Source organism: Leguminivora glycinivorella, chromosome 3, assembly GCF_023078275.1.
Source record: "Leguminivora glycinivorella isolate SPB_JAAS2020 chromosome 3, LegGlyc_1.1, whole genome shotgun sequence".
NCBI lineage: Eukaryota > Metazoa > Arthropoda > Insecta > Lepidoptera > Tortricidae > Leguminivora > Leguminivora glycinivorella.
The window spans coordinates 25,546,281-25,573,520 of NC_062973.1; the positions used below are offsets into that span (position 1 = coordinate 25,546,281).

General features: G+C 37.2%; 1 protein-coding gene across 1 annotated transcript; it reads right to left on the reverse strand.

Annotated features, from left to right (window-relative positions):
• Positions 1-404: 404 nt before the first annotated feature.
• LOC125224958 (membrane alanyl aminopeptidase-like) lies at positions 405-25,311 on the reverse strand. The gene is given in 30 exon segments (XM_048128477.1): positions 405-846; positions 1,162-1,240; positions 1,362-1,505; positions 2,052-2,219; positions 2,635-2,825; positions 3,190-3,375; positions 3,544-3,641; positions 3,744-3,924; positions 4,605-4,797; positions 4,937-5,178; positions 5,525-5,708; positions 5,995-6,318; positions 6,601-6,756; positions 6,987-7,261; positions 8,105-8,337; positions 11,632-11,644; positions 13,420-13,728; positions 14,646-14,715; positions 14,973-15,287; positions 15,746-15,927; positions 17,607-17,786; positions 20,530-20,630; positions 21,041-21,230; positions 21,511-21,700; positions 21,917-22,158; positions 22,242-22,425; positions 22,562-22,879; positions 23,324-23,479; positions 24,672-25,204; positions 25,293-25,311. Coding segments are annotated over 30 exon segments (5,859 nt in total). The 5' UTR covers positions 25,296-25,311; the 3' UTR covers positions 405-627.
• Between the last annotated feature and the right edge of the window lie 1,929 nt (positions 25,312-27,240).

A 27,240-nucleotide genomic window follows, 5' to 3' on the forward strand; every position in this document is an offset into this window, starting at 1 on the left:
ATTACACTTAACATACCTAAATTCTGATAAGATTTCAAATCATGTGTAGGTATTTATTAAACTGTTCAAAATTTGACTTTATGTAATGTGAAATTATGATTTATCTGAACTACATTAATATTTAAGATAATACTAAGTTTTATATTTCCTACTCGTTTTTGTATATAGTGTCAAAAAATATAGGAAAACTGGATAGCTTCTACAAATTCTTCTCTTAGCAGACTGTCCCTATAATTTTTCATCTTTTTACTTTAATCTTGCTCCTGCTTCAATGGAATTCATTTTATGTTGTAACTAGGTACCAAAAGAAACATTGAAAGGAGCAAAATTTTACTGGGCAGAGATTAGACACCGTTAAACTATTTAGTTATTTCTTCAATGACACGGAAAATAAAACGAAAAACTATTACAAATATAAATAATTTATTTCTAATTACATTCAGGTATTCTTACATCAATAAAGCTCTATTGAAATTATTGTCATTTACAAATTGTTCAACCATATCTATTAATTTAATTGCACAAACTAGATTGTGTCAAATAGCGTCATTTTCATCCTAAGATTCAGAGTTGTCACGTCATTTACATATTCTGCAGTTAGACTTAAAATTAATTATATTCTTAAATTTAACGGACGAAGTGAGCAACGACTGCTGCGAATAACAGGGCGAGGAAGGTCGGGGCAGTGAGTGCGCCGGCCGCGTTTCTTTCTCGGAGGAAAGAGTAGATGTCTCTAACAACGCTGTTGCCCCACTGGATGTTAGCGACGGCTGAGTCGACAACGTTCTTGGCGTTGGAGAAAGACTCTGCTAGCGCCACTTGGTTTTCGTACGCCCAGGCTTGGAACTGGAAAGCAAACCAAAGATAAATGATTATGTCAGTTCACTTACATTTAAATTATTATCTTTTTTCAGATGGACCTCCTGACGTTCAGTAATTTATCAACTTCATTCTAAATAACATTACAAAAACCATAATTTGTATTTTTTTTTACTATCTAACGGTGGGGTCAACAAAACAGTGGTGCAATTAATAACATTAAATGATTTATTTCTGTTCTGTGGTTCTGGTAGAGGCATCAGATGGATTCGTGGGCAAAGATAAGTGAATCAAAGGCCATTTTTTAAACCAAGAATATTAAATTATGTTGTTTATACTTACGCTGGTAATATCTTCGAAGTCAGTCAAGAAGTTAGCGAGGGCGTTAATGGCCACATTCAATCTGGCGACGCCACCATACCTGTTAACAAAAAAATAGTGTGATGACCATAAGAGTCATAAAGTTCAGTTAAAACAACAATAACAGTATCATGAAAAACATCAACAAAAACAATAAAAAGAAGATAATATTCTCAACTTACTGTACTCTGATAGCAGCTAAGTTGTTCTGCAAGAATGAGATGACGGTCGGCAAGTTCTCCTTATTTCCTTGGAGAGCGAGGGAGAAGGCGTTGGTCCTGTCGTGATAGCGGATATGGTCGCTTGTCAAGGACTGCTGCAAGTAGCTGCAAAAGAATTCGGAGTTATTGAGAGAACAATTGAAGAATCAACAGATGTTTTGGGACTAAGGCTAAACCAGGATAAAGTATTACGCTTATATAGTAATTGAATTATTGTTTTTATTTCCAACAATACTAAGTTCCCTACCGACAAAAAAGAGAACAAACTGATGAACAAGGCAATACGCTGTAAGAAGATTTTGTTTGAAGTTAAGTTATTGAGAGAACAATTGAACAATCAACAGATGTTTTGGGACTAAGGCTAAACCAGGATAAAGTATCACGCTTATATAGTAATCGAATTATTGTTTTTATTTCCAACAATACTAAGTTCCCTACCAACAAAAAAGAGAACAAACTGATGAACAAGGCAATACGCTGTAAGAAGATTTTGTTTGAAGTTAAGGTGATGTAAGATACTATCATCTGTTGTAATGTAAAGATGGCAGAGTATCCAACAAAAAGTAATTGATATCATCAAAAGTAAGTTTCTTTCAAAGCCTTATAAGATGACGACAAGAACTAAAGAACTTAAAATTATTGATAACTTACTGCTGAAGCCGGTTCTGATCCTTGGTGCAGCCAAGAGCTCTGAGGATGACGACCATGTCGGCAGTGTTCTCAGAAGTCTCGTACTGGTTGAACAGGAAGTTGTAGTCAGTGGCGTCACCGTGCCTGAGTCCGGTGCAGTATACGTAGCGGCGAGCATTCACGGGGACTCTGTCCAATTTCAAACATGGGATCATCATCGCTATTGTTAGCTACTGCGTCAATGTTGAAAACTGTGCTTTTCGAAATTTGCATAGCGTTTTTAGATCTTTCAAATAATTTGATTTATCAGAGGTTTTTAGGGTGTGGCGTGATGTTTCTAATTTATATATGGAGAATTATAAGCCATTTTTAAGACTGTTGTTATGTTTATGGCATTATTTTTAGCTATTGTATCACAGTATCGGCGATTGATACTAATACTGGACAACCCTGATGACATGTAGTGTCATACGACACTACAAAATGTATGTAATGGCAACTAACACAATTGGATTAATCATCTTTAGAAGAGAACGTAAAAATGATAATCATTTAAGATAATTATAAACAAACTAATAATAAAATTTGTTTGTCCTCAACTTACAAGCTGCTGGTAGGGTTAGCCCTGAAAGCGTTCCACTTCTCCAAGCTGTCAGTAACGCAGCCCTCGTGGCCAAGGTTGCAGGCGTAGTTCAGGATCTGCATGCGGTTCAGGATCCTGGTGCTGGAGTCGCTGGCAGCCTCTTCGTAGCCTAGGGATTCGATGGCGTGCTCCATCAGTTCCAGGAGGTATTCCTAAAGATAAAATAATTATAAATATTTTTATGTAGGTATATGGCACAATATTAACTTTCAAATTGGTATTTTCAAGTCATAAAGTATTCGATAATATTTTAAATTTGGATATTTTGGTAACATATCTTATTAAAACCATGAAATAAAATTGGTCCCAGTAAGTAATAAATGAACTGAATTTAAAAGTAAATAATGCCTGTTTGTTACTTCATTATCTATCATACTTAAATTTCTAAGCCAGCTAAGACCATTAATTGTAAAAAAAAACAACTGGAAAGTAATAAAAGGTTCAGACAAGATCTAAACCACAAAAGCTGACACATGCAAAAAGATTCTGCTAAAACATAACGTCAACAATACTTACATCGAACTGCTCATGAGCAGCAGGAATGTGCTCCAAACGACGCCTGATCAGGTCGAGCTGACCGAGAGCTCCGGCCCACACGAGGTAATCATCTTCTTTCTCCAAGAAAGAGAGAACGTCGAAGGCGCGTGCGATGCTGATGTAGGAATCTCCAGCGCGCACGAAGTGAAGGACGTCGTTGACGAACTAAAAATTAAGAATATTCAACTGAAGCATACATTGCCTGTGTCTACATTTTTTTTATTCCTTCAATCTATGAATTTATTATAGCTTTAAAACTTTTTAATGCATTTCAAAATAAAGATTCTAAAGGTAAAATGAAGTATTGCATTTGAAAGCGAGAAGATTAAATACCTGAGCTCTGTTTTGTCTGGGGAATTGGTCTTTGTTCTCGCGAAGTGCTTCAGCGAGCATCTCCCAGTTGTGATCATCGTAGTTCACACGGTACAAACCTGTTAAAAATAAAGTAATTTTGATAATGTATGCGTATTCACTAAAAAAAAAGAGTTGAAAGATTAACAATGACATCGTTAATTAGGAGACAAAAGACTTACCAGACTGTTGAATGTTGAAGACGACCCAGTTATGTCCAGCTGGCATGTTTTCAGTAGTAGAGGCCGTGGTGAGGACCTTCGCTGGTTTGGTGTTGGTGAAGTCGGGGTCAGCGCTGTGGGTCCAGGTGTAAGGGACGTGCCATTGGTGATTGAAAGCAGCGTCTCCGATGATGAAACGTCTCTGTGGGAGATACATTAAGATACTGTTATAAATACTAAAAACTACCGTAGAATTTAATAAATTCAACTGAAGTAATCGTGCGAGGCAAAACTTTCAACCACTATCATCATCATCCTCTTTGCGTTATCCCGGCATTTTGCCACGGCTCATGGGAGCCTGGGGTCCGCTTTTACAACTAATCTCAATATTTTGGCGTAGGCACTAGTTTTTACGAAAGCGACTGCCGTCTGACCTTCCAACCCGAAGGGTTAACTAGACCTTATTGGAATTAGTCCGGTTTCCTCACGATGTTTTCCTTCACCGAAAAGCGACCGACAAATATCAAATGACATTTCGCACATTAATTCCGAAAAACTCATTGGTGCGAGCCGGGGTTCGAACCCGCGACCTCCGGAACGAAAGTCGCACGTACTTACCGCTAGGCTACCAGCACTTTTTTCAACCACCACTAAACTTTCAACCACTATAATTTAAATAATTATAAAATTATATGACCATTTAATGATCCGTGAAAGGTAAAGGCATACGCGACACGAGAGGTTTGGGACTTTTAACTGAATGCAGTATAGTTAACTGTAGTTTAAATATTTTTTTTAAGGAAAGAATACATGATTTTGTCGATAATGATTTATTAAAAATTACTTGATAATTATCTTAGTATTAAGGTTTCGGATTAGTACCTGAGTAACAGTGATTGCTCCGGTATTCATGTTGACGTCTACGTTCAAAACGGGAGAGCCAGGGTTCTGGACCCAACTGTCGAAGACGGCTCCGACATCCAGGGTTCCGTATGTTGCTGCGTAGGTAGGGTCTGCAGCCACTGCGGACCTGAAGGCGTTGTACATGTCCTCAGGAGTACCTAGGCCATAGGCGCTGAAAAATGCAGAAAATTAAGAAAAAAGAGAATAATTCGTCTTTTCATGATAATTACGATATTTTCATAATAATTAATAGGAGCTTACGGAAAACCGAACAGTTATAGAAGATGATGATCTAAATAACTAAAACTTACTTATCAGCAAGATAAGTCCTCAGAGCATTACGGAAAATAGTGGGTCCAACGAAGTGCTCCATCATTCTCAAGACGGAAGCTCCCTTAGCGTAGCTGGTGGTAGAGAAGTGGGCGCTGATAGAGGCATTGTTAGTAACAGTGTTCAAGTTCATGGGAGTGGCGCTTGCGAAAGCGTCCCAGTTCAGAGAGCTGTGGACGTAATCGACGATGAACTGGTCGGCTAGCTCGAGAGACGGGTCGGCCTAAAAAAAGGGTAATTTAGAAATAGAAAACATAGGAGTAGTAATGTGACCATGTTTACAGTGTGAATTTAATTGTTCGTACCATCAATAAGCGTTCCAAGTAATGAAAGAATAGGAAACTGGAAACTACGAACTCGGTATAGACCATATTGAAAACTACTTTTATCTCAGTCAATCAGAACAGATAATTCAACTTTTTAAAATTGGTTAAAAGAGTAATTTGATGTCCGTTCACATGTGCGACGCTGATTTTAGTATTGTGTTTACTGATGAATTCACTGTGGAGAGTGAGTGCGTGTATTATACAGATACTAGAAATACTATTGATTATAATTATGTGACTTACAGCGTGAGCGGAGAAATATTCAAAGAAGCTAGCATAAGACTCGTTGAGCCACAAGTTACTCCACCAGAAACAAGTGACCAGGTTACCGAACCATTTGTGGGCCAGCTCATGGGCCATGATGGTGGCAATGAAGGTTTTGCTGATGAGGTTAGTGTGAGCAGGGTCGTACAGCAAGTAAGCTTCTCTGAAATAGAACGTATACATGAATACTGGAAGTGTAGTGACAGGAATTGAAGTTTAATTAACCTAATGATTTGCCTGTCTGTGAACTGTGGCTAAAGAAAGAGTATTAAAGGAATCCAGTGGCCAAAAAAAATATACTATATTGTTTTGTTTGCTGCATCCTACATAAGTCGCTGCGTAGTTAATAAACTGAATTAGAATATTTATTTTTCAATTTGATTTGTTTCAATTGCTTGCTAGAAAGTTTACTTATTAATTTTTATTTATTAATTTATTGATTTTGTTACCTGTAGTTAACCATTCCCCAGTTCTCCATAGCACCAGCTGGGAAATCAGGAATAGCAATGTGGTCGTTCTTCATTGCCTGTCCTTCGCCCATGGTATAGTAATCGAAATCGAAAAATTCATTCATCACATTGGTGATCTTCACTCCGATGTCATGAGCATAAGCGTGCTGAGCCGTAACTCCTGGGCGAGATACGATTCCGAAGGGCCGGCCGTTAGTGCTGCCATCAGTAGTCTCCACAAAGTCACTGACGTGGTATGCGATCAGGTAGACGGATATGGTGGGAGTGGGTAAGAAAGTCTCCTTGATACGACCTTGGCTGACACTGTAAAGACGAAAATTTTGTAAAAAGAGGCAACAACATAAACCAAACAGTCCTTCCATTTATGACATTGATGCACCTGATGTGTTAAGTTCCTACACCTTCACTGGGTTTATGTGTAAGTGTAAAAGTACTTTTTATGATATATTATGTATACTAAAAAAATATTGCTAAAAAATCTAATGCTGCAATAGACAATTTTGAATTAGGATTAGAATTTTAAGTTGTTTGGCCTTGTCTAGTCCAATTTTGCTCATAAAAACTGTTTTTACTGTATTTACTTACGTCTCGGTTTGACTGATAGCCATATTAGAATAAGACGGACTAAGAGAAGCATCACGAGTGATGGAGATGACGAATCTCGATTTGAACTGAGGTTCGTCAAAGCAAGGGAAAGCTTTCCGTGCATAGTAGGGCTGGAACTGTGTTGTAGCGTATTCACTGTAACAAAAAATGTTATACTGTGAAATTCTGAAACCATTTTTTTGTTTAAAAGTCAGGTAAATTAGATCGAAAAAGAAAATCATTTCCATTTCCTCGGCTCCTGAAATAGGGAAAACTCGGAGTGTGTCAATTTAGAACCAAATTCAGCTTGCTAGGAAATAGCTTGACTGGCCAATTTCACAAGCAAGCAATTGTAATTTTTAAGTACACATGTTTCAGAAACTCACCGCTTTACACCATTGAGGAAATAATGGCCTTTGTAAAATCCTCTTTCAAACTGGTTGCTAAAGATTTCGCTGCGGAATCTAATAACGATAGAATACTGTCCGGCAGCGACAGGGGAGGCAGGGTTGATTATCAAGAGCTCGTGAATGTTGTCAAGCTCGAAGGGCTTCTCGAGGTTCAAAGCGACAGCGTTGTTGTTGCTATCCAGGAGGTTGACTGCTGTGATAGCGACTACGTTTTGGTGGAGTACGATTTCTTCATGGGGATTTCCAGAAATCTGAAAGAGCAAGCAAGGTTAGATTTGTTGTAATCGAGATTTGTCATTTATAGAAACTACAGCTAATTTACATAATAATTTTATCGTATAGACGAGGTAAAGGTTGAAGAGGTCGTATAATTATATTACGTACATATCTGCACAATTACTACAATTAGTGCAAAATTATTGTATTTACTTACGGCTTAGAGAGCCTTTTTATCAAAAAAAGCTAGGCTTAATGGATCTTAGCTGAATTATATTAAATTAACAAACCGGTACAGAAGATACCAGTATTTAAATAATCATTCAAAATTACAAACGTATTTCGTCTTTTATTTTTTAATGATTTTCGATCAATGCGATTGCGATAAAAATGTTATCGTTTTTAATGATGATGACTAAACTAGTTTACTTATCAAATTATGTGCGATTAGGTATGTGATCAAGCCAATACTTTAATTTTACAAACTTATCCATGCAAGTTATATTCATTCACTATATATATTCTCTTTTGCCTATCCTCATAATTCGGACCAGGACTCCACACCTGTATAATTTTACCAAGTCGTGACTTCTATATTGTGTCGAGTTAGTGCATGTGAGCTCTTTACACAAATACCTATCTATATACAATACATATCAAGTTTGGCTATAATATGTGGGACGGCTCTACAAATGTAGGAGCAAATGATATCTTGTCCCGCGTGCCCGCATACCTGTTCTCAGCAAAACCTTCAGGATGCGACAGAATGGCAGACAAATGTCGCCACCGAAGATACCAGAAGGAACCAGAAAGTCCTACACATTCTAAATCCAGTCGATTGACACTAGAAGAAGAAGACCGTTAAATTAGTAACTTACCGTGACTTCATGCCTCACAACGCCCTCAACTCTGCTCTCAGACAAGTACACATCCAAATCAACGTACACCCAGCTAGGCTGGATGCTGTCGGTGAGTCTGTATGAGGTCTCGCTGTCCACGTTGCTGTTGTGGGGTTCAATGAACTCCATCTCTGATCTGAACTCCATGGATGGAGTGTGCTGGGCGTAGATCAGCCCAACAAGGGCAAGCAGTACCACGATCATCGTGGAACCTGGGGAGGTGAAATCAATCAATCAATCAATCAATCAATATCTTTATTGCTTACTTTTACATAAAAGTATAACGTATGACATGAAAATTGGTATATTACATCGCTATTTATATAGATATAACTACTTATTTCTATGAATGGACGTAGAAAGTATAGCGAAAGCAAGCTACCCTCCGTACTAGTATAATACTGTATTACGGCAAGGTACCTCCTCCCTTTCTGCCCGCGGTCCATTATGTCAGTTTTAGTGACTTCGTGTAAGAAATTGATTTTATACAGTACCAAAACCCTTATAAGGAATGAAAGCAGGCTAGCTGCATAGTTATTAAAAGGAAAAACAAAAATAGTTTTACTTGCAGAAAAAAAAAAAGTGCGCGCGCGTGTGTGTGTGTGTGTGTGTGTGTGTGTGTGTGTGTGTGTGTGTGTGTGTGTGTGTGTGTGTGTGTGTGTGTGTGTGTGTGTGTGTGTGTGTGTGTGTGTGTGTGTGTGTGTGTGTGTGTGTGTGTGTGTGTGTGTGTGTGTGTGTGTGTGTGTGCTTACTGATTTGAACTGATGGTTTTATAAAATGTAATGTCAGATCAAACTCGTAGTAACAATTTCAAAAGTACAGTTATTAACGTTATTGATACACTTTCATTTTATCTATGATGGTTTAAAAACTCAGTGGTAATGCACTTTTTCTGAATTTTAATATTATGAAATTAATAAAGTAATAAACGTTTATCTTAGTATTTCTAAGATATCTTAACATAGTTCTTTTCTAGCACTGGTTTCGTAGCAAATATACTAAGGATTAGAATTTAAATTTTTTTTTTAAATAATCAATAAATAGAAAGCACTATAAAATATGAAATACCCTCCATCATATTAATTCATCAATTGTAACCTTCATAGTTCATTAAATTTTAGCAGTGCAACAATATGATAACCTCCTCTGTACCTACTCATCATTGTAGAACATTTTTTTATTTTATGTATGCCTCATAGGTTTATGAAAAACCGGCCAAGAGCGTGTCGGGCCACGCTCAGTGTAGGGTTCCGTAGTTTTCCGTATTTTTCTCGAAAACTACTGAACCTATCAAGTTCAAATCAATTTTCCTAGAAAGTGTTTATAAAGTTCTACTTTTGTGATTTTTTTTTCATATTTTTTAAACATATGGTTCAAAATTTAGAGGGGGGGGGGACACACTTTTTTTTCCTTTAGCAGCGATTATTTCCGAAAATATTAATATTATCAAAAAACGATTTAGTAAACCCTTATTCATGTTTAAATACCTATCCAACAATATATCACACTTTGGGGTTGGAATGAAAAAAAAAAAAACAGTATCCTAACAAAACATTTTTTCCACTTTTTATTTTACCACTTTGTCGGCGTGATTGATACACATATTGGTACCAAATTTCAGCTTTCTAGTGCTAACGGTCACTGAGATTATCCGCGGATGGATGGACGGACGGACGGACGGACGGACAGACAGACAGACATGGCGAAACTATAAGGGTTCCTAGTTGACTACGGAACCCTAAAAGAAGGAGCAAAAATTTTGTTTAACGGGTCAAAACTTACCCAGTAAGCATTCAAATATGGGATAACGGCAATAAAATAAATGATATCAACTCACCCATTGTAACCACGACCAAACCTCGTCACCGACTAGATGGATTATTACCATTTTCCATATTTATCATAATCACCGACACAATTACAAAGATTAAAGCCGTAAAGCAACCAAAAGCATTCGAGAATTCAGACCGCTATCTGAAATCAGTGATAACAATATCTATCATGTTGATTAGGTTTATTGATGGTGAATGTAAAGCTGGCAAGTAAGTGGAAAAGTTTTAAGTGTAAATAACTTCAGTCTAGTATATTTCAAGCTTTTTTCTGGGTCTTATAGTGTCGGAGAATTAATAGTCAATCGGGTGAATCCACGTAAAAGTAACGTGAGTCACGACTTCATGGCGTATTTATTTGAACTGCTCAAGCAGATCTATGCATGTATCGGGAAAGTAACACTTATTTAGAGATAAATTATCACTTGAACTTGCTTCGAAATAAATGGAACATGCTATGAGTATAAAATCGTGACTCATGTTACTCTTGCCGTGGATTGACCCAACCAGGGAATTTGTGGGTTAAATACGTCTTTTGAAGATATCTTTTACATTTTAGAACTAGAACATTTTAGGACTTATTGCAATCCTCTATTTTCGAAGTACGGTTACAAAACTTGACATTTTTAACTGTTGCTACCATATTTCTAGTTAATATATTCCATTCAAAAAATATCGCAAAAATTTACTGAGAAAAAGTATTTTTAAAAATCTTCGCAATTTTCCCAATTGCTGTTGGTATAAAATTTGAAAAAAAATGCCACTTTCTATTTAACATTTAGATTCCATAATGTAAACTCCATATTTTAACTCAGGAGGCACAAAATATGACGATATAATATATCTCCGTTAAGAAATGTCTTCTCGTCTACAAATAAATATCACTCAGACGCCGCAGGGCGTAAGCACACTAATTTAACCTTATTTTGAAAGTATCAAACTGTGTGTGCTTGGAAACCAAAAAAAAATATTTTATTCGCAAAAAAAATCATTTTTGACACAGATTTTGTCGCATACTGTACTTCTCTTCCAACAGTCGTTTTCATCTACTACTTTCCGAGACGTTTCTAAAAAAACCCTTACCATGTCATTACAGATTTCCTATAGCCAACTTTCTGCTCCATCATCAGATCAGCTCCATGATACCATAATATTGCATTGTCACGTGATTTACATACATATATTATGTGTGCAAAATTTCAGCTCAATCGGAAAGCGGGAAATGGGTCAAATTTAACTTGCAGAGTTTGATTACAGACAGACGACGGGACAAGAGGTGAAATCAAATAAAATTTTGTAAAATCTTCATCCTCTAAAAGATTATACGATATAAGTGTTTTAACAAAAACATCCAGGGATATTTTGGGAAATCTGGTAGATTTGGTTCGGCATTGTGTACTCTACAATCCTAATTGATTTGCTCATTCACTACCTTTTGCATGGATACTATGCAAAACATAGTGAATGAGTTGATGTTAGTTTTATGGCATCCCTATTACATAAAATTCAGTATGCTTAAACATTTTTCAGGGTTTCTACTTTCACTATATTTAGTAGGTTATAGTAGGTTATTATTTGTTATTCATAATTACGAGTAGCTGTTATCTACTTGGTCAGGTCAGACCTAATGAAACATTAAAATGAAAAGGACGAATAACATTCATATTTATTACGTACGTATCCAGATGTGCTGAAAAACACGAGAGTCTGTCCAGTCTTCAAGGGTAAGGGCGACAGGTGTGACGTCAACAACTATAGGCCTATTACAATAGTACCCACCATTTCTAAAATGGTAGAATCAATCCTGTCGTCTCACCTTATGACTCATTTAGAATCGAATAACCTACTTACGGAAAACCAGTTCGCATACCGACAAAAAATGTCGACAACCACCGCGACGTATAGGATATTCGATTCTATCATGACAGGGTTAGACAATAAGGATAAGATTGCCGCAATACTGTGTGACTTGTCAAAAGCATTCGACGTCATTAGTCATGAATTACTGCTGAAGAAATTGAAGATGTACGGAATGGATAGTACAGCTCATGAGCTGTATACCTCTTTTTTGTCAGACCGCAAACAAGTCGTGAAAATACTCACTGACGGCAAGTCAATTCAGTCTGACATAGGTAGCATAAATATAGGTATTCCACAGGGTTCGTCCCTTGGAAATACCTTGTTTTTGTTATTTGTAAATGACCTACCGTCGAACATTGAAGCTGGCTTGCCTGTATTGTTTGCGGATGACACGACTGTATTGGTTAGTGCAAGTTCTTATGACCAGCTGGCAATAAACATTAATGACGCTTGCCACCAATTGCAGTCATGGTTCTCAGCAAATGGACTGTTACTTAACTATTCCAAATCGAATGTTATGTTATTCTCTGGTCGAAAGGTTCAACCACCACCTCGCATGGCTAACTTTCCAATGACCATGTGCGAAGAGAGTAAGTTTCTAGGGTTCCTGATTGACAATACTCTAAATTGGAAGTGCCATGTAGACAATCTTTGTGATCGGTTGGGTGGTGCGTCGTTTGCGTTGAGAAAACTGAGGCCTCTTATTTCGGCAGAAGCCTTAAAGCAGGTGTACTTTGCGCATTTCCATTCTATCATGGCATACGGCATACGGCTCACTGCTCTGGGGCAATTCAACTGATGCAAAAAGAGTCCTTGTAATGCAGAAACGCGCAATACGTACACTTGCCGGTGTAAAAGACAGGTACCCTTGTAGAGAGCTCTTCGGTTCTCAACGTATAATGACGCACTACTCACAATATCTGTTCGACGTACTGCTGTATGTTAGACATAATATATCCCAATTTGCACGCATTGACTTTCCGGGCAAACAGCTTCGATCTACAGGCCGTCTGAGAACAGTCCCCCGTCGCATGGCACTTTCAAGAAAGAACCCTCGAGTCATCGGCCCTACTTACTATGAGCACTTACCTGCCGATCTGAGAAATGAGCCATGTGACGAAGCATTTAAGCGCAAATTGAGAAACCTTTTGTTAGATAACCCCTGTACTCTGTAAATGAGTACATGGATTTGAATTTTTAATGACCAATGATATTATTATACCTATATTTCTCTGTTATATAATATTTTCTTGCTACGTGATAATTTCATGATGTAACTTAATTTATTAATTTTATTTAGCTTGGCATGTGTATTTTCTTTCTTTGTAAATGACGATCCTTATTGGGAGACACAATTATTTTTATTGGGAATCTATTATGTAATTTTTGACGATCATGATGAGAAGATAAAACATAATTTTGACATGTAGCAAATTTATAGTGTAATTTTTATCATGAAATAAAGAAATCTAATCTAATCTATTTATTAACAATTTGATAAATTAAATAAAAACACATTGCTGTTATAACTTATCAATAACTTAATACATACAATATCTATCTACATAATATATTATGTACAATCAATACATAATTTTACACAACCATATTAAGAGCCAAAGTTACAATAAGTGTAACAGCGCTCAAAGCAGCAATATTAGCTGAATCGGGTTCGCCATCCAGATCCGGAGTTGTTACCGGTTACGGGTTCGTTACTGGTTCGGGTTCCGGTGCAGGATCAACGATGTCATCAATGTTGTCTTCTAGGTAACCGGTTTCGAAGTAGGTTGCGAGTTCCACAACTCTGGTATTAGACCAAGCGTGGAAGTTTCTGGCAGAAGCAATGCCGTTGACGCCGGTGTTGTAGGCGCTGTCACCGATGACCGTGCGCTGGGCGTCTAGCCAGGTTTGAACCTGGAATATGGGATAGTTGTTAGCTACAACAATAGTGACCTGCCAAGGAGTGGAATTCCTTGCGCCGGCAATTTCCTAGCTCATATAGCCCGGCAACTTTTAAATCAAGAGTGAACGGGCATTTTCTGGGCGAGGTCCGTCGTAGGCCACGTTTTGCCCTTTGGCTAGTCTGTGGCCAAGTGTAAGTAAGCCCGTTTATAATTTAAAAAAAAAACTTCAAATGGACAAAAGCAGTTTCTGTACTAAGCTTTGCTACCAGCTGCCACTAAACAGAGTTCTAGAATAGGACGCACTTGAGTAGATATTGAAAATAGACACCTATTGACATTCCTAGTTCATTGTAATGTTATTTATTTGATAAGCATCTTAATTAGGAATTTATTTCCGATCATTTAGAAAACGTTACGCTTTTTGAAATAGAACAGCTAAGTTATAAGACAAATATTAACATTTCTAAATTATTTCAATCATTTGGAAAACTTCCATTGAGAAGTAAGTACAGATGAATGAATAATGTGTGTGTGTGTGTGTGTATGTGAAATGCGAAATTCACACTCGTACAGAGGAGTAAATAGGCTCTAATTCGTATGAGTCATGTTTTAATTATTCGCGAGTTGTTTTGTTAGTCATAAATTGATAGCATCTATAGTAAAGGATGTAAGAGGTACAAAATTAAAATTTTATCAATTATCTGGTTCTTGTGTGTCTTATGTGTGAGTTCTTCTGTGTTTGCATGTTTGTGTTTGGTCCTCAGGATTTATGAATCATTTAAACGACATAGAAACAAAATTCTTTGAAGATTGAATGAAGAATACCTAAACCTATTTACTAACTATTAAATAAATTCCCAATCGACAAGAATCTTTGAAAGCTCTGTGTAGAGAAATTACCACTCCTGTAGCATCTTAATATCTCACCTCAGTAATTTGTTCCTCGTTGAGAAGACGACCAGTAACGTAGCTAAGTGGCGTAGCAATGCTGCCAAGTCTGTAAAGTAAATTTAACGTCAAATCATTTATATCTACAGCTTAACGTTTTTTAATCAATTACGAGGGTCATTGGAAAAAAAAATTCTAGCCGGAGAGAAAAAATACGACGGCAAAGTTACACACGTCAATCAATCAATACGTGATCTTAAATAAAAAAATCCTACTACATTAAGGGTTGGCATTCCTTAATCAGCAGCTTCTGTGATTGATTAAATATTCGAAAGAGTCAGTAATTTATTAAGAATCTTTACTCACGCAGCAGTGACCTGAGCCACATTGTTTGTCAGCCATCTGAACATCCTCATGGTGTTAACTTCATTTCCAGTAACAGCTGCAATCAAAACCGTATCATAATCCTGAGGCCGGACAGAGTCATCCATAGCCACAATAGCCGAAAGGTATTTCTGCAGACTGGCTTCGTCCTGGGTGCAACCAGCGGTTTCCAGCATGACAATCTTGTCGTTAGACAAGTCGTTCTCTAGGTATCTTTGCCAGAAGATGTCGAAGTCAGCGGCAGATCCTCTGCGGAGACCTTCGCAGAATACCCATGGCCGCATGTTGGGGGGTACGCTAGAAACGAAGTTGTATTTGAAAATAGCGGTTTTGGTGACTGATGCATTATATGATTCACATTATACTTACATTTTGAGAAAAAAACCCTTTTGAGAGAATTAGCTTCGTTATCATTGAGACAATACCTCAGCAAGCAAATATATATATATTTTAAATATGAGTAAATATTAATTAGGTACTATCATCAGCTACAAAAGTGCATGGCGAATTTATCAATGAATTCATTCATAATTTCTCCATTCACTTTTGCAGCTGATAGTACAAAGTCAAATGGAACAATTATAAGTTGAAGACCCACGCTTTATATGAAAGTTAAATTTGAAAGAAACCCTGAGCAGTGTTTGCCAACATACCAGTCATAGAAATTGGCAAGAGATTTTATAACAAGCTACATCTGTGCCTGATATCAACAGTTTACCACTATGCAAATAGTCGACAAGTAAGAAGACACTTACTATCCACCGCTGATCCAGTTATTGAAGTTGGTGACGGCGGCGGCCGAGCAGCCGGGATGTCCGTTGTTGCAAAGGAAGGTGCCGAGGTCCATTCTTAGAAGCCCATCCATGTAGTCTTCGTTGTCAATTTCAGCCCAGCCCAGACGGGCTGTGACAGCTACACTGAGGCCGAGGATTTGCTCCTATGAAGTAAGACCAAAATGGATGAATATAGATGAAAATTGTTTATTTTTAATTGGAAACCGTGTGGTGACGGGTTAAAAATTCCACCACCCCCTTTCTTCCCGTGGGTGTCGTAGAAGTCGACTGTGGGATATGGGTTTAATTGTGGTGTAAGCGAGAGGCTGGCAACCTGTCACTGCAATGTCACAATTTGGATTTCTTTCAACCCCTTTTTGCCAAGAGTGGCACTGAAATTTAATATTCATGTGCTCTGCTTACCCTTTTATGTGATACAGACGTGATTATATTATTATGTATGTATGTATGTATGTTAATTGGTCAGCCAATTATTTTCGAAGTATCCAGTTAAATTTATGTTTATCTCATTGAAACAGGTTCAGGGTAATTCTGTAGGAAAAACTTTATTTTAAGCAGTCGCCGTAGCAGATGAACGTCTGCCACTCCAGAAATTATTTTATTTATGCTTGTTGGAGGCTTGAATAAAGCCTCAATAAAGAAATATACCAAAAATATTTTAAAGAATGCAGTGCAGTTGACTGCGATACTTTCCAATTCAAATCTAACTGACTGTTCCTCTCAGGATGCCAACTCAACACGGCTGTCTTAATAATAGTGGTCATCTTAACCAGCCAGGAACTAATCCATTTAACAGCTGTTCGGGTCATATTTGGGCGTTTTCCAAATTAAATCCCGAAAATCGAATTTCACCTGATCTGGACGTGTTTGGGCTCATTCTACTCAGAATCACGAGCTGATTCGATCCCGACGATAAAAAAATGTGTCCCAAATTTTCCATACAAAATTCGAGTTTCCGATACGTCACGCTCGTAGTAAGTTCATACTAAAATCGTGACGTAAAAGGAAAAAAATATTAGGACACTTTTTTTATCGTCGGGATCGAATCAGCTCGTGATTCTGAGTAGAATGAGCCCAGACACGTCCAGATCTGGTGAAATTCGATTTTCGGGATTTAATTTGGAAAACGCCCATAAATAACAGACACTGTATCGCAGTCAAACACACTCAAGCATAGACTATTTCCATAGACTATATCTTGACATTCCAACATCCGCAGCCGTCATGCTGCGACACGGCCATTCTGACCTTCCACACGTCCGCGTGTGGAGAATACGATCAGGACCGCACAAGTAAATACTTTAGGTACAGGAGCACACATCCACTCGGTTATCCTGACTATAATCATACGTGCAAAAGCCAAAACAAGTTCGCAATAACCATTTTTAAATGACTAATGAAAATGAAACAATGCCCTAATTGCGTAACCCGCAATCTGCATCATTGGCCAAAACGCAATGCGCTTCATTGGCTAACCACCAACGGGAAACTCACGGCACACATGCTGCGACATGCTTATTCTCGATTCTAACACACTAATCCTAATATCCTCTTAGACCTTCTGCATTCACGATAGTAATGAAGGCAGTAATGTTGGTTAAGTCTGAATCCAATCATTCAGTCACACTTTATATATATAGCCAGTGCCAGCCCAATAACACCCAAGTTTGCGTGAAAAAGTAAGACTTAATGACGAGCTTCAAATGACCAAAAATAACTTTAAAAACAATAAGATTACTAGATTCCTTTTTTAATTTCGAGACATTAAAAAAAATCATTGAAGAATGGACTTTCTTCATGAATAGCAGAGATAGACACTCACCCTTAGCTTGGCAAGGTTCTCCTCGTCATGCGCCAGCCTCCTAACGACCCAGTTGAAGCCAGTAATCGCCGCCAGCCAAGGGGCGTACTGGTCTTCGAACTCCAGGAACGAGAGAATGTTGAGCGCTCTTTCGTAGCGGAGCACACCGGCCCTGGCCAGTTGGAAGACATCGTTCACGATCTGTAATATAGTTAGAAAAAGTTTTTGGAGTTTAATGTATTGAAGTGTGACTTGGGTAGGTTTCTTTCTTCAGATGTTGGGAAGAAGAACGATTATAATTTTTAAAGAGACTTAATGATATTGTCTTCGGTTACCGCGATAGTTACTCATGAAATAAAACTATGGAAACGGATTAAATCGCGTGTAATGAATTTACAATTTTATTCATCCCGACGTTTCGAACACTTTACAGCGTTCGTGGTCAACTGGTGACTGAGGAAAAATTACAATGTGCAAAAGCTACCCACATACAAGAAATATTAACGAACCATGACCATAAATAATATACATTTCTGAGGCAGGTTCACGCACTATAAATAAAGCTAGTTATACAACAACTAGCAAAATAGTCTTGGATTGCGCACTTTATAAGAGTAGTGCGCTTATAGCACTCTAATATTTGTTTTAGAAAATGTTTGCTCTTATATTAGCCTTAGACAAGTTAGTACGCACTCTAGAACTCTCTGTCTCATTACTTAGTCTCATATGTGTATATAAGCGCATTTTATAATACTATTATAAGCCTCTTACTCTTACAATAACATTTACGTAGATTCATTGTTCTTGAGAGTAAATGTTCTTATAGTCCCCTTCTCTAAGTTTATTTGATTTTATAATGGTCCTAATAAATGCTCTTGTAAGAATGTCAGGCTAATATCTGCATAACATAAAAACACTATAAGTACATGCCTTTTTCATCTTATTCAAAACTATTATAAGATCAATAGCAGTAGTTTAGTAAGATATTAGAGCGATATTGGATCATTTGATGTTATAATAGCCTTAATAAATGCTTTTGTAAGAACTTCAGACTAATATCAGCATAACATAAAAATACAATAGTGCATCTTTTTGTGACCTTATTTAAAGCTATTATGAGATCAATAGCAGTAATTTAGTTCGATATTAGCGTGATATAGAATAAACATACGTAAATAAACAATAGATGAGATCAATATAAAGTGATTAGACCTTAAATCGATTTTGGGAACACAATTGTAAATATACAACCATTTCACATCAACAACATTACCATTTGAATAAAAAGTAAAAACAATAAGTATATTTGTTTTTATAGGGTCAAGTGATATAAAATCAGGTCAAGATAAAGAAAATGAGGTTTTACATAGGTAAAAAAAGGAACCCTAAATTAATTAAACATGGCCGTATCATTGGTATTCAAGAATGCTAAGCTTAAGTAAATGATCTTATAATAGTCTAATAGCGCACTGAAAAAATGCAACTATAACAATGGCGTCTTTTTACTGCAAATATAGAAATAAAATAATTAACGAGAATACAAAATACTATTATTTGAGTGGGCGCATGAAATTTGAAGTGTAAATAAGGGTCCATTTTACAGTAAATAATATTTTCCAAATACTTACTGCGCAATATGAAGAAGCACCAAGGATAATAAACACGCTATTATAAGTTTATAAGTATTAAGTACTAAATGGTAATTCGTACCTTCAGTGTTTATTTTGTCACAACATTTTTTTTATATTATCACGCTACAGACCAAGCGTACCGTGTTGTCGTACAAAAATCAAAATAAGCTTGTTTAGGCTCATAAGAGTCTAACGTTGGACCAAAATAAGCCTATGCAGGTTTATAAAATACTTACCTGAAAGCGATATTAGCCTAAGGAGGCTTAAATTAGTTTTGGCATGATTACTGTAAAAGCAAACAGTATGCAATAAAAGTGATATTAGAACGATATTAAAATAAATACGCTTATAATTGTGCCCAAATCCAGGATTATACGATGATATAGAATCAATATAAAACCAAAAAAATGTAGTCTTGAGATCGTTGTAAGCGCGACTTTTGCTAGTTGGTATTATTCAAAAAATTTACCATTACTATGTTAAAAAAACAATTAATCAATTACTCTACCCAAAATTGTCATAAAACAAACTGCAAATGACCAACACCATACAACACAAATGCCTCACAGTCTTCGTCGTGCTTGTTCCATTATCAGATGTACTACTGGATCCCAAGCCGGTGGTAAAGTAAAGCCATCTTCTCTATTAAAGTTTGGATATTTCTTGATCTCAATGGCCTCGCGCAACATTCTCAAGCAAGCACGACGAAGACTGTGAGGCATTTGTGTTGTATGATATTGGACATTTGCAGTTTGTTTTTTGTCAATTATGTTTAGATTAATTGATTATTTGTTTTTTTAACATAGTAATGGTAATTTTTTTGAACTAGCTTTATTTATAGTGTGTGAACTTGCCTTAGAAATCTATATTATTTATGGTCATGGTTCGTTAATAATAATATTTCTTGTATGTGGGTAGCTTTTGCACATAGTAATTTTTCCTCAGTCACCCGTTGACCACGAACGCTGTAAAGTGTTCGAAACGTCGGGATGAATTGTAAATTCAGTCTACGTGATTTAATCCGTTTCCATAGTTTTATTTCATGAGACTTAATGACTCAGATGAAAACATTGATGACTCCGGAACATTAATATTTGTGATCATCACACAACTAAATGCCCATACCGGGATTCGAACGCATGATCATTGGCTTAGCAGGCAGAGTCGCTACCCAATAGGCTAGACCGGTCGTCAATTTGCCTCATCGTTTGGGTAAAATTCTACTTATTCCATACCCATAGGCCTATAATTTTATCATGGATAATTCATATCAATTGTTTAATATCTACGTACCTAGTTAAACAAAATTGTACCTGTGCTCTATTACGTTCGTGAATGTTAGTTCTCTGGTTACTCCTCAATGCCCGAGTTAAAAGAGCCCAATTGGTGTCATCGTAGTTGACTCTGTAGAAACCTGTGGAGAAACATAGTTATTAATAAATAACATACTTGTACCTACAGTTATTTTCTTATAAATCAGATACAAATTAAAATATCAGAAATTGCGGTCAAGGTCAAACTTAATAAGACTGTCTCCAAACTCTTTCGTTGCCTTTAAATCTTGGCTTTGTACACATAGAAAGTCAGTGGAGCAGGAGAACCAATTCTCTTTGTTTGATTCTGACATTGCCTGACCCAAGCAACTAATAATCTTTTGCCGTAATTTACCAACAAAAAGATATATTTGTGGGCGTTCTTTATATAAGAAATATTATACTTAAAATTTTGTTTATCTTTATATTGTCTCCTTCTTCATATTTTCTATAAGATAATTATCAGTATATTGTGCATTAGATTTGTTTTGAAGAATCGAACAAGTCTCACCAGTTTCCTGTTTGTTAAAGATAACCCATTCATTGCCAGTAGTTCCTCTTTCGATGACCGTGGATTGAGCAGTCAGGACCTGAGATGGCTTGGTATCCTCGAAGTCGGCTTCTCCAGCGCTAGTCCATGTAATTGGTACCATGTACAAACTAGGAATGGTGGAGACGCCAGTGTTACGCTCCCAACGGTGCTACGAATAAAAACTTAATGTAGAATATATCTTCAATAAATAGGGTATACTTGAATTTCTTATCAGGATTTTTGAAAGAAATTTGGCGAAGATCAAGGGCCTCTTAGCAAATATAATTTTGTTGAAAAATGAGAGTAAGGACAAATATATAGTAATATGACAGACGGACAGACAGAAGGACTGTCACACCATAAGGGTTCCTTTTGTAACTTTTTGGTACGGAACCCTAATAAAAAAATAGGTTCCCAAAGAGTAGTTGATTATAACAAAATCATAATACCTGAGTAACAATCATCTGGCCGGTTCTCTGGTTGACAGTGACAGTCAGTAGAGGATGTCCAGCTTGCTCTGACCAAGTTTTGAAGTACTCCTCAATAGTGACGCCATTGTAATTAGACAAAGAACTGTCTTCTGCCGCTGCTTCGTCCAATGCAGTGAATAGATGGATTGGCAAAGCGACTTTGAAAGCTCTACAACATAGAATTATATTTTTGTTGGACGGGTTAATTTTCAAAGGTCTAAACTAGAACTTTAGATCAAGTTTCTACATACACAGAACAGCGAGATAGATCGAAGTTAGATTTCGTTCAGGAAATGTGTTTGAGATTACATTTTGTGTTATAATTGAAGACCAGTTTTTGATTTGCAAAAAATATCCAATAATATTTTAAATAAGCAGAACATACCTCTCTTTCATATAATTTTGCATTCCCTTAACAAACGTAAAGTTTCCAAGGAAGTGCTCCGTCATTCTAATCACAGAGGCGCCTCTAGCGTACGTAATAGTTGAGAAATGGGCACTGACACTGGTAGGATCGTTCACACTAGGATCAGTCAAGGGATGTGCGCTGTCAATAGAGTCAGAAATCATTGAAGTATGTACTTGTTCGATGATGAAACGGGTCTCGAAACCAAGATCGGGTCTCACCTGTGAAAAAACAAATATAATTTAAATAAAATCTTGTCATTTTTACTTGTAGTGACGTTAAGAGGAAAGTAAAAAATACGAACCAAATCAGCCAAGAAGTAAGTATAAAATCGGGCGAATCCCTCATTAAGCCACAACACGTCCCACCAGGCGCAAGTGACCAGGTTTCCGAGCCACATGTGCGTGATCTCGTGAGCAACGATGTTCATCACTCGCTGCTTGTAGAAGTGGTTGGAGTTCTGGGGATCGTATAGGACTAATTCTTCCCTAAAGTAAAATAAAAAAAGAAAAACGAAAATAAAAAATCTTGAATGTTTGTCTTTACTTTAACTCCAGCATCATTATTACTGACTTCAGTGCGGGCATCATATGCCAAGCTAATAAGCTCTGGAATGTGAATTACCTGTAAGTCAAAAGACCCCAATTCTCCATAGCTCCAGCAGAGAAATCAGGAATAGCGGCTTGTTTCATGTTAATGTTATGAGCCATATCGTAGTAAGGAATATCAGTATATATTTCCATCCTTTCCAAAAGTTGTATTCCAACTTCTTGAGCCCATTCACCAGAAGTAAGGATATTGTCGCGAGCATAGAGAGCGAAAGGCCTGTCGTTGTCGTTGTTAGTTTCAACTTCAATGTAATGGGAGACGATGAATGCTAGCAAATATGTCGAAGTAAGGGGCGTAGTGTAGAATGTTTCGGAGATCCTTCCATTATCCAAACTGAGGACAAATTAAAGAATGCAGATAAATTCAAAATACCTTCAATAACTAAAAATATATAGGTACACTTAATTGCTGATTAAAAACAATCACAACATATTAGGTGTTGACACAACTTGAAACTGTTACTTTTAATTGAAAGCGAGGTTTTGCAGTATGTAGATATCTAAAGCTACATATTTAAAGAAAATAATTGGCACAATGCGTACAATAATACATATCTAGAAAGGCCGGTTTGATTTTACTTTGGAAAACATTTTTGATAACTACATTGCATTACATCATGTTCCCGTTTAAAACCAGAGCCGTGACCTGTCGCGGCATTTTGCAGTTTTCGCATCCTGTTTTAGTTCCAATATTTTTTAAGTCTCTGCTTTTGGTATGAAATAAACGAATTATCCGTCTATACTCGTATGTATTCATCCTAAACTTCTTTATACTCACGTAGTAGTAGACCGAATAGGCATATTGGAGATGGTAGGGTTGAAACCAGCTTCCCTATTGATGGTGATGTCGAAGGTGGCCTTGAAGCTAGGCTCGTCGTAGCACGGGAAGGCTTGGCGTGCATGGCCAGGCTGGAATTGGGTTGTTCCCATCCATCTGTCAAACAAATTGTAGGCTGTAGTTAAAACTAAGAATGTTTCATATTCTTAAGGCAGAGTGAGTGGTATTGACAAACTGGTCGCTTTCGGATGTTTGAAGTGCCTGTCATCCGTTAGTTGGATGGAGAGTTACATTTGTTTTAGAATACCGCACACCACCATACCACTACTACTACTGATCCATTATCATGGAATTATCAATGGAACAGTTAATAATTCGTGTGTGCTGGAGAGGTTGGGTTTATTTGTGCCAAATGCGCGGCGCGCCCCTGTCCCGCCGGGCTGAGCGCCCTGCCGGCGAGACGTCAACAGCGGCTCTTCGCGTCCAGTGTAATGCGCACGCGCCGAGCTGCGAACGCACCCACCGCGAGGGCCCTGTCCATGCTCAATGTCATGTCCATGGACGCCACACATATAGACGTGTTTGCAGACAGTGTTGGTGGTTTTGGTCATAAACTTTTAATTTATTTAAATAATATTTGTGTATAGTTTTTTTTAAATGGAATTTGAATTGTATAAGTTTAGTAATTTCTGACATTTGTTTTTTATTTTTTATAACGACTGTAATATCTATTTCCTGCATGCGTATTTTTAATAGTAATTTTAGTATATAAGCGACTTGGTTTTGTCATGAACTGTAATGCTTATGTACTTTTTACACAAATAAACAAACAAACATACCGCATACCGCCTTACAGCAGACCGCAGCCAAATAGCACTAGACCCTACTCATAGTGTTGTGTTCCTGTCGGTGAGTAAGGCTTCCAGAGCTCAACGAGGGTGCGGTGTGCTGATGACGGGAGGACTTACGGAACTAACTTGTTCCGTTTATTGTCCTTTGAGTCGTCGGCAACCCGAACCCTCCTTGGAACTTGTACACTCCTTTTTGCTGTGTACTTAACACAGCAAAAGGGAATGTACAAGTTTCTAATGGGGTGGCAACGCGCATGTGACACTGTTTGAGTTGCAGGCGTCCATAGGTTACGGTGACCGCTTTACATCAGGCGGGCCGTATACTTGTTTGCCACCGACGTAGTATTAAAAAAAAACACGAGAAAAGTTAATATGCAGTTTTCAAATAACAGATGGCGCTACTATTCCTCACTGTCTTGTTTGCATCCAATTAGAAATAACAAACGGTAAGCCCACCACGTGATGTGGAAATCAATGTTAATAAAATAATAAATTACCTTTTTACACCAGAAGTGTCGATATACCAACTCCTGTAGAAGCCTATCATATTGTTATTTATGTTTCCTCTAAACGTAGCAGATATCACATATTCTTGATTAACCAGCAAATTTATGCTCGTTTGTATGTACAGAAAACTGTAAGGTGCAACGCATGTGAAATTTTGACCGGGCGCAGTAATGTCCTGAACTGCTCCGGTCACTGGATTGGTGTAAGTGACAGTTAGAGTATGAATGGTCATATCATTGCAATGAATCACAATTCGGTTAATGAATGTTTGCTGCGGGCTGGTGTAAATCCTGACTTCACCGTCGAACGTGAATGGTTCCACGCCAGTTGGGACGGTCTCGAAGTAAGGTGTGATGGTGACTTCATAGTGCCGTGGACGGGTGGTCGTAGGGAGTCGGTAGGCAGGGTCGTTCAGCGGTATTGCGACAGAGTCCCATTCTCCATCTTCATCTAGAGGAATGGGACTAACAGCGATTATACCCTGGATTAGGGCGATACCCAAGAATAACACCCAGCGACTAGCCTAAAAAATAAATTTTCATTTGAATAACATTGGATTTAAGAATTTGATTTAGTAACTTAATTTCATAATTGTAATTAATCAGACTTACCATTTTGTCGCCGAACTGTCATGCAATACTGATTGGTTTTCACTTTTTATACCCTCACTGAAATTACCTTGGATTTGCTGATAATTCCTTAATCTCTTTATCTTATCCGATTTACATACGTAATTATGTGATAAATGTATATTTGTTAACACTTTCGAAACCGGGCTCTACGCGGCGCTACGACATTTTCGCTACAATCGGCTACGCTTCTACGAGCGGTGTACCCGACAGTCGGGTTCTTGGTAGCGAAAGTGTTAATGATAAAATACGGCCATACTTAAAGATATAGAGTCATTCGGGGTAACGGAACGCAGTGGGTAAACGTACGCAGTAGCCCGATCTCCGACAGCGGGGAAGGGGAGCGAGGCGTATGTTGGCAAAATTAGGTGGCGCTTGTGTAGCCGTTTAGGAGCCACGTGCAACTCCGGCGCAAAATCAGTACTCGGTGCGACAGGTCGCCGAACGTCTGTGATGCAATAATTTCGTTCCATATTTGTTCTCGGGAAAAGTGTGTTGTAGTTGAATGGATAATTACCTGGAAGTAAGTTTACTTTCTTTCTATTGTATATTTATTGTACTTAATATGAGATCATATATATTTTCTTTAATGTAACTAACCAGTGTGTTGTGTCAGTTGATTTTATAAATTTCCCGATTGGGGTAAGAGTGCGACTTTAAAAGTACGCAGGCGTACTTTTACCCACGACACGTACTCACTCATGCCCCAACGCGTAGGATAATAACAAAAAGTGGTTTAAAGTTTTTTTTTATTTTAGAAAAGAGGAGAGGTGAAGTTTGACCCTAAGCCTAGACTATCAGGAACCAACAAAAAATGCAATACAACTATTAAAAAGAAACAAAATAAAAAGATTATGAACAAAAAAAGTAAGTTAATAAAATGTCCCATTTGTGACGAAAAATACCAGGAACCACCAACAGAAGACTGGATCCAATGCTTAATTTGCGAGGACTGGTTTTATGAGAACTGCACTGCTTATGAAAATGAAATATTTCGATGTGATTTTTGCAATGAGTAAAATTTGTATGTGATATAAACTAAACTTTTGATCTTAGATCTAGTACAGTTAAACTTAGATTTAACATAGTAGGTCATCAATCAGCATTATTAATTCTATTAATGTGTAAGATGCTGAATATGTTGACAACAAATTATAGAAAATGTTGATTATTGCCAGCCTTTATTTTATTCGAGTACCCACCTCCCTAGAAACCTGAATGCGTACGTTTACCCCTTGTGCGTATTTTTACCCTAATGTGTGCGTAATTTTACCCACATATCGGGTCAAGAGGACGCATTGGGTCTTTTTTGCTTTAAACGTATGTACCGAGCAAGCTAGTGAACATTGATGGTAAATTTGCCTAATTAATGAAAATGTACTTATATTCGACCAATTTTATACTTAAATAAGTCAAATATCTTATTTGGTATAGATTTGAGACACCATCAAAAATAAAGTGCGTGCTCTTGACCCGAATGACTCTACATTTTATTGAAATTTACAATGCTGGTTCATATCCTTTAGTTATTTGTTTCTTATAATCAATAATACTTGATAATAATCGTCATAATTGATTAGCCTAATATTCTTTTATAACAGCAACAGTACATTACATTTAACGTTGATGATAACAAACTTCTGGAATATTTAGCTGTAAACATGTACTACTATAAATATTCTATGCTGTCAAATAAGATGTACTCACTCAGTGGTTTTTATGAACCTTTTTAATTTTGGATGGCGCGAGTTTAATGTAGTGCTTCATGATGGTCTAAGCCTAATAAGCAGCGATCATATCATATCACTGAAGACAGCTAAACTAAGATATATTTATTTTCCTGGATATCCAAAAGCTGCGATTTTTAATGTTTCAGAAAACAATGTTTTATTGCATATTTTGCATATTTTTTACAATTTAAAGGATATTC